This window comes from Malania oleifera, chromosome 13 (genome assembly GCF_029873635.1).
Source record: "Malania oleifera isolate guangnan ecotype guangnan chromosome 13, ASM2987363v1, whole genome shotgun sequence".
Taxonomy (NCBI): Eukaryota; Viridiplantae; Streptophyta; class Magnoliopsida; order Santalales; family Ximeniaceae; genus Malania; species Malania oleifera.
The window spans coordinates 75,892,369-75,900,687 of record NC_080429.1 but is presented as its reverse complement, the minus strand read 5'-3'; the positions used below and the strand labels follow the sequence as shown (position 1 = coordinate 75,900,687).

Sequence of the window (8,319 nt, the reverse complement as noted above, 5' to 3'; positions counted from 1 at the left end):
CTCATAACCTAACAATTTAAACTTTTAAATAAAATGGTAATCTAACAAGTGGTCTAGGGCACCAGGTAATTTGTGTCATTTTTCTTTTCTTTTTCTTTAATTGACATGACATTCTAGTCATTAGAGTTGAGATGGCAAGATGAGGCATTAAGTTGATAGCAGTATACACTTGAGAGAAAATGGCCATGATACTAATGATATAATATTTCCCTATAACTACGCATTTCAAATAAAAACTTTATGATGACATTATTGATTCTTGCTCTCAAATAACCATGAATATATATATATATATATATATATATATATGTATGAATATTTTTTAGAACCATCTATAGATATGTTCGAAGAGTTATGCTACAAAATTGTGGATGCCTCTCAAAATAGTTGTACTAATCTAAACTTGGCTTTAAGAAATGGAAATGGAAATGGAAAGCAGAGAATAGGCTTGGAAACTATTTTTTCTTGAAATTCTATGCTCACATAAGTTAGGTGTTTTACCTATAATATCCTCTTCTTGTATGTGATTTGATGCCTTAATTTGGGAATCTTTTGGTTTCTAGTGTTTCCATTTTTCCTGCATAATGCATTGATTTTTCTCTCTTTCCTTGTTTTTTCCCTTCCGAACCTAATGAGAATAGAGAAGTTAAAGAATAGAGTATATGTTAGAATGAGAACATGTAACAAATTTTGAAATTCAATGAATGAACAAGCTCTAAGATTTGATGATTAAATTTGACTACGGAGTTTTGATTTTTTTATTTTCATTTATAATTAGATGTTATGGCTTTGCGCTTATTTATTTTGGGTGATTAAAAACATGTGTTGTTCAAAGGGCTGCCCTTTCTTGAGGCGATTTCCTTTAAACAGGATTTATAACCCATCAATCACAAGGTGTCATGTTAGTTTCCAGACTCATCAAAGTACTAATATAATATTTCATAATGGGTGAGTTATAAATCTTATACAAAGGTAGGTTGCCTGCTCAATAGTTCTTGATAACCAATTGTATAAAATTAAAACCAAAATGAAAACCAACATGTACAACTATTGCACCGTTTAGAGAGCCTATAATGTATGAACAAACGGAAACTCATGCAAAGGGATGAAACAGAACTCAAATGCAAATTCATCCAAGCTTTCTCCATGCAGGCTGTAGCCTATTCTAGTGGGTCAGAGAGAGAGAGAGAGAGAGAGAACAAGAAATGCATGTGGAATAACACACAGCAGGCGTGCAGCAACTCACACCAGAGCAATGCAGAGTCATCTATTTAGATACCCCCCAGCAAGCTAAACACAAAACAACCTCCTGCCATGGCTTCTCCTCACACAGTTCCTTCCATTGCCATCACCACTCTGCTTCCGCTGTTCCTCACTTGCATCCCTCCCTCAACACTTTCACAGAACCCCATTTCCTCTTCCTTTCCCCCAACCTTGGCCAACTGTGGACCACGGCTGCTGCCGCTAGCCTCTTGTGCACCATTTGTGCAGGGCTCAGTGCAATCACCGGCACAGCTGTGCTGTGACAACCTGAAGCAGCTCTACGCCCAACAACCTAGCTGCCTCTGCCTTTTGTTGAATGACACTACCATGATCTCTTTCCCCATCAACACCACCTTGGCTCTGCAGCTGCCAGACATTTGCAACCTTCCCGTGTCAAACACTGCCTGTTCAGGTTCTATTCCCATTTTCCACCCTCAAAAATTATGCATGACACTGCTCTCTGAAGTTTTTCTCACATGAAGAGAAGTGACGCTCATGATTATATGGGTTCCACCCATCTGAACTCCAATGTGAAATTTTAAGGGGAAACAGATAGTAAGATCATAACACTCCATCAATGCAGATTTTGGGCATGGACAGCATAGTGCTCTTAATATAAACATACAATAACAAATCTTAAGTTCCAGTCCCACTAGGTGGGGTCGGCTACATAAATCATTTTCCACCAATTCACCTAATTGAGAGTGTTTTCCCATAAATGCTTTTACAGACTTTATGAGCTTTCTGATCTTTTCTTTTTTTGGCTGTAGGGGTTCCTGTGGCTCCTACTCCACCTAATGTTTCCTTGGGGGCAAACACTAGTTCCTCTGCTGCTGGTATGAACTTTATTATAACTAACCTGTTATTAATCTTCAACGTAATAATACCTTTACTACTTGAAATGATGAACAGAAATGTGATAAAACCTTTAATACCCATCAAAGTACTTCTCATTAGGGATCGATTTGTTTGGTGTTTGGATATGTATTAATTGTTAGAATGTTTTTCACTATATATAAGCTCTGGCCTCTGCTGGTGTTTCAGCCCCCACAATGGTTCAAGTTCCACCAAAGCCAACCATTATGGGATTTGGGTTTGGCCGGAGCTTTGGCGCAAGGTTGAAGACAGAAGGTGACTACAAAATGGTGGTAGCAGCTGCAGCCACTTATCTGGTGGCCAAATTACTATGCTGGACCTGAGACATAATCATACATGTTGTATTGCAGGACTAGGTTTCTAGGGTGTGTTAATGTAGGATTTTAGTTATAAATTGGTAATGGCTTTCAGTACACTCTGTTTTGTAATTTAATTTATGAATTGGTAATGACTTTCAGTACACACTGTTTTGTGATTGGATGCCGTCACACTTCTATGGCTTTAAAATATTGTCTAGCTGATTCTGAAAAGTTTTGGGTAGTGAGTTTTTAAAATCGCTGAATATGAACACTTCAGTTGTGAAAAATTTTATGGTGTATATATAGGAATCATTACAGAAGTGTTGACACCTATAACAATGTTTCCTATATTTCCACATATCTTTTGGATAGTCAAAAATTGGCCTGTGAACATTACCCGACAATTAGTACAGTACTCACTAATTTCAGAAACTGGCTTTCTTGCATCAATATATCACAAATATTAAAAGAGAACAAAAAAAAAAAAAAAAGCTCAAAAAGCTTATGGCGTATATAGGAAATCTTACCTTACACTAAAGACAATGTCCTGGTTAGAATGTTTATAATGGCCAGGATCGATATGACCAAACTAAATACATGGGCCTACTCCAAACTAGGTGCCTCCTCAGTCGGGTTGGACTCGAAAACATTAGAGTTAGATCCGTCTTGTTTTTCTAGAAGCTCTTGAGATTGCATTGATTCCTTGAATACAGGAGTTTCCTTGAAGTCTGTTGCCCCTTCATTGTATGTGACCACAGCAATCCCACATGCAACTAACTGTGCATAAAGAGAGTGTCAATATGACCCTTTCAAGTCAACAAAAATACTGTACTCAATTGTAAAATGAGGGAAAATAATCTAAGATTGAGCTTGGGTGCACCAATTATGTGTTCAGGATTTCAGTTTATGTGAATTTAAATGAAACTCAACACAAATTTGTGTTGCCTTCAATCCAAATCCATACAAATCTGCATCCAATGTCTGAACTTCAAGTTTCCAAACACGAGGGAAGATTTCATAAGCAGCAGCAATCTTCGTTTGAAAAATTGCAGCGACTTCATCAAATTTATTCATATCTAAATTTGAGTTTCTCAGCAAAGTCACTAAACATATCAGGATTCATGTCTAACAGAGAGACAGAGAGGGAGGGATGCATATAGGCAGGGAAGATTAACAACTTCTATCATTCAATGGATGCATTTTTCATATTAAATCCTATGTCAAGCACACACAGATAACGATTTTGTTAGATATAGCATGATCATCTACCACAAACCTGCTCACAGAAAGTCATATTTACACATTAAATTTGAAAAATCAACCTAGAGCAACGTGAAAATCAATCTGCGCAATGCAAGTTCTGGCTCAACATCATCACTTGATTTAAAAGAAGTTTCATTCACAATACTTAAACACAATTTTTTTTTTTTTTTTTTGGACTGTATAACTTCCTTTATCCTATTTAGTACTCTGTATTATTCTAGAAAATATTCAGTTTTCCATTAAAGATTATATTATCAAAAAAAAAAATGAATAGTGATTGATCATATCATATTTATACTGGCTAGACAATAAATGCCCAGGATATAAAATCAACTTCTAATTAAACTTAAAGAAAATAGAAAACAATAAAACATATAAATAATTAAAAAATCGTAAAAATTAAGTGAAAGTATAATAGACATCAATCAGGCGCGCCTGGTGGAAAAAAGACAGTCTTAAATTGAAGCCTTCAAGAGTTAATAAATCATGCAGAACAGTTTTGGTTTTCAAACTGCCCAATTTTACAAGTTTATCAACCAGTCAATTGAATCGCTGAGAAACACATTCCTTAGCTGATAATCGTACAAAGACAAATATCCAAAATGACATCCTAATTCCTAAGCTAGTTTAATAAATTAAAAAAAAAAAGTGCCCTAATAAGTTACTAAATTGAATATTTATCCTCAAATACGCAAACAAGAAGGATCAATGACAATCAAGAAAACGTTACTAAAGCTGTATTTGGAAGCATGAATTTCAGACCTTTGATTTGAATTTGGGTAAATTTAAACCAAACACAATTTTGTATTTCAAATCCACACAAATCCAAATTCAAGGCCTCTTCCAAAAATAGGAGTAGGATCTTTTATTTGCAATTACTTGCCTTTGAATAGAGGCTGAGCCAAAATTGGTTTGATTCATAAACAGAATGAGTCATACTTACCTTGCATTTGAAAACATGGATTTTGGTAATTGGATTTGAATTTGCGTGGATTTGAACAAAAACATTGCATAAAATTGTATTGAGTTTTTTTTTCAAATCCACATAAATCCAAATCTAAAACTCTAAATCCATGTTCCGAAACGCTACCTTAATTCTATGTTTGGGAGAGATCTTACATTTGGATTTGGATAAGATTAATATAAAATTGTATTGAATTTTGTCCAAATTTACTCAAATCTACAAAATCCGAAATTCATGCTACCAAACGCAACGTAAGTAATTTGATGGAGTCCCCTAATGCCCTTAAAGGGCTATTTAGAACATGGGATCTCTCAACATATTCAAGAATGTGAGGTCCATTGAATCTGTATTCCACATTTGTTTTGGCACAAAAAGTTGACAATGCAATAAAGTCATATTTGTTAGAAAGGAACAAAACATGAGAATTCTATTTCCAATCCTACCAATGGGAATCTTGCTAGAATTATATGGGATAGACAGGGTGTACTTTTACAGAACCTAGATTATATTGAATGTTGAATATTTTGGAGTATTTAAAAGAGTCGAATGATAAGTAACTACCATATTAAGTATCGAGCCTTTATGTACAAACTATACTATGTCAAAGTGAGCATTATCAGTAAGCAGCCTATGATGAACAGAGTTTTCCTTGAAATTGTATATAAAAACATAAGAAAGGGTTCCTTCCCTCACCTTAATATTATGACATTTCTTGTCATTTCACAAGATTCACAACTAAAGAAAAAGGGAAGAGTGTGGCCTGCTCCCTGCAAACACATACTCTCAGGTCCCTTGGCAAGGAATTGCTTTAATGGATTACTAACCATAAGGGAAACATCGTTTATGAATGTAAGTTTGTGTTCATATGTCTCTGGTTTGGTTAGATAGTCGGTATTGATGATTATTTTAAGTTATGCAAGTTCATCAAATCTTTCTTGGGGGTAAAATTCCCACAGGCATCCTGTTTCTAGGTTTAAATAGAGTCCACTATTTTCACCAATTGAACATTAATGAACTCAATAGTATAATATTATTACAGGATATTATTATACTTGCACTAATAAAAAATTATAATATTTTGTGTTATTATAATCCAATTAACTATGCGGTGCCACGGGAACATCTAATTTTCCGAAACCATATTGTCCTCACTATTTGGGTTAATTACATTACAATATATTGGACTTTTTTACTCATGGTGATTCAAATTTTTATAAAATTCAATGATAAGATTGCTCTTTTATGATCGATTAGTCATGGGTTCGTATATAAGGAAACAACCTTTCCACGTAAAAGTAGGGTTAAGGTTGTATACATTACGACGACCCTCTCCTTACCCATAAAAGGCAGGAAGTCTTGTGACTCGAGATGCCCTTTATATACTTACTAAGCTTAAGATATGTTTATTTTATAAACACTGTTACATACACATGTTAAGGGTATTACAATAATCGTATGAACATGCTTGTTTGGATTTTAATGACGAACAAAATACTAGCATAGTATTGTGTAGGTTTCTGTGAATCTTAATGAGAAATAACGAAAACCATTTATCCTATGTTCGGAAAAAGTCTTCAATTTGGATTCGTATCGACTTAGACAGTTGAAATCTACCTAAACTTAAAATCTACGCTCCCAAACGCAACATCAAGGCATCTTATTTTCAAAAATAGAATTGTTGGAAATGTTATTTTAGGAAAAATTTTACACAAAAAATTTAAAAAAAAAAAAACCTAAAAATTGAAGACCAGCTACCTTTAGGTAATATTTATAAAACAAACACATTACAAATCAAAAAACTGACTGAACAATACCTACTTTTGTTCTTGAATTGAATAATAATTAAAAAATATCATTTAAATATAATAAAAATACAAAAAATTAAAAAAAAATTGATTTTATTGTACCTGAAAACTGAAAAGGAATCAAAAATATTTTTCAATGACTCGCTGCTTTTTGAATTTTTAGAAATTTTATAAATATATTTTGTTTTAATCATATTTTAAACTCACGTAGTCATTTTATTTTTATTTTAATTAAAAACATTTATAAAATAAATAATTTAATTTACAAAAGTTAATGTATTTTATTTCCAAAACAACTGAAAATTATAAATTTCAATTTTTAAGTTTTTTGAAACATAAAAAATTATCAATAAAAACAGAAAACTGGTAAAATAAACAATACAAAACAAAAAATAAAATATAGAACACTCGGGGAAAAATTTGAAATTAAAGTCAAGAAAAGGGCAAGTGATAAACTACCAACCCCCTTAATTCTTCTCCATGCCATTTCTCGTCGGTCACCATTGGTGAACCCAGAGCACTTCCGCCGCCGGAGCTACACCTTGTTTCTCCTCTCCAGTCGATTTGATTTGTGGGTTCCTTAGTTTTGCCGGATTTTATTTCGTGGGTCTCTTCAAATCTATACCTTAAGAACCTCTCTAATTTCTTTGGAAAGAAACAACGCAAAGGAGAAAACAGGACCTCGATTCTTTGAACAGAAGCAATGGCTTTGATTTTGCACATTCTCATTCGAATATTTTTTATGTTTGGTTATTGATAAACTGAACCGAAAATGTTTTCGCTTAATGGCTTGCAATTCTGTTTGGCTACTAAGAAAATGACAGGAAAAAGAGAAAAATGAACAGTGGAAACCAAACAGGCAAAATCAAAGAAAAATAGCAGAAAAAGGAAAGAAAATAGAAAAGCTTACGGCAAAAGCGATCCCAAAAGCCCACATGTACTGGGCGAAAAAGCCGAGCCAATCCCACTGAGGTCCCTCCCAGAAATCAGGCTCGTCGCCGGGAAGCTTCGGCAAGAAATACCCATCGTCGACATCATCAATGGCTCCTGCGCTACCATCTTCCGGTCCTCTTTGAAATTCAGCCGTCCGTTGCTCTGATTCTTCCTCTTCTTCTTTGATTGTGGCGGCCTTCCTCCGATTCTTGCTATCGAACCGTCCCGTTCGAGAGGCGAATTTCTTGGCCGAGACTACGTGGGAAGTTCTTGGGGAGGGGGAGAGGGAGAGGGACGACGCCGGCGATGGGGGGGAGACGCGGTGTGGACGAAGGGGGAGGTGAGGATATGAGCTTCTGATGATGTTGCGGCAGAGAATGGTACCGCCGCCGCCTCCATTTCCGATGGTGAGAGCCATGACCGGATGAGAGAACTGCTTGGCGACTCTGTTTCAGATAATGTGCTCCTTTTTGTGGATGACAATAAAATTTTGGTGTGGTAGGAGTAGGATAGACGCCCACTGTGAAATACAATGGAAAATTGGGAAATATAGTTCCACCTATGTAAACACCTTCAGCATGCTCGAGTTTGACTCGACAAAGTGGGAGATCAGCTAGGACTCGAACTCAACACAATGGCAGTTTGGTTCGAGTTGAGAAAGTTGGGGTTAAGCTCGGCTCGAGATTAATAATATTAACCTTGGCTCGAGATTAAAAATATTGGCTTTGGCTCAAGTTTATGCTCATCTCATTTGCACGCTTAGGTTCGAGCTTAAGTTAGTTAAAATTTTATAAATACTCTATTTTTTGCCATTGAGCCTAGATTTGACTCTTGGGATTAAACCAACTTAATAAGCCTATTTACAAGCTTATTATCGAACTTTTTAACAAGTTTATTAAATGAGTTTATTCGAGTT

General features: G+C 35.1%; 2 protein-coding genes across 2 annotated transcripts; one reads left to right on the top strand and one right to left on the bottom strand.

Moving 5' to 3' along the window:
• Nucleotides 1-1,314: 1,314 nt before the first annotated feature.
• Nucleotides 1,315-2,462, top strand: LOC131145911 (non-specific lipid transfer protein GPI-anchored 10). The gene is made up of 3 exons (XM_058095087.1): nucleotides 1,315-1,675; nucleotides 2,034-2,099; nucleotides 2,308-2,462. Exons 1-3 carry the CDS (start codon nucleotides 1,315-1,317, stop codon nucleotides 2,460-2,462), a joined length of 582 nt encoding a protein of 193 aa, XP_057951070.1.
• A 399-nt stretch (nucleotides 2,463-2,861) lies between these two features.
• On the bottom strand, nucleotides 2,862-8,006 carry LOC131146643 (uncharacterized). Its single transcript, XM_058096374.1, has 2 exons — nucleotides 7,381-8,006; nucleotides 2,862-3,215 (listed from the first exon to the last, which is right to left on the bottom strand). Exons 1-2 carry the CDS (start codon nucleotides 7,819-7,821, stop codon nucleotides 3,042-3,044), a joined length of 615 nt encoding a protein of 204 aa, XP_057952357.1. The 5' UTR covers nucleotides 7,822-8,006; the 3' UTR covers nucleotides 2,862-3,041.
• Between the last annotated feature and the right edge of the window lie 313 nt (nucleotides 8,007-8,319).

Coding starts and splice junctions, on each gene's coding strand:
- LOC131145911 (XM_058095087.1), top strand. CDS start 1,315: ATGGCTTCTCCTCACACAGTTCCTTCCATTGCCATCACCACTCTGCTT. Junction 1,676..2,033: donor GTCAAACACTGCCTGTTCAG/GTTCTATTCCCA, acceptor TTTTGGCTGTAG/GGGTTCCTGTGGCTCCTACT. Junction 2,100..2,307: donor CACTAGTTCCTCTGCTGCTG/GTATGAACTTTA, acceptor CTGGTGTTTCAG/CCCCCACAATGGTTCAAGTT.
- LOC131146643 (XM_058096374.1), bottom strand. CDS start 7,821: ATGGCTCTCACCATCGGAAATGGAGGCGGCGGCGGTACCATTCTCTGC. Junction 3,216..7,380: donor CTTTTGGGATCGCTTTTGCC/GTAAGCTTTTCT, acceptor CTTTATGCACAG/TTAGTTGCATGTGGGATTGC.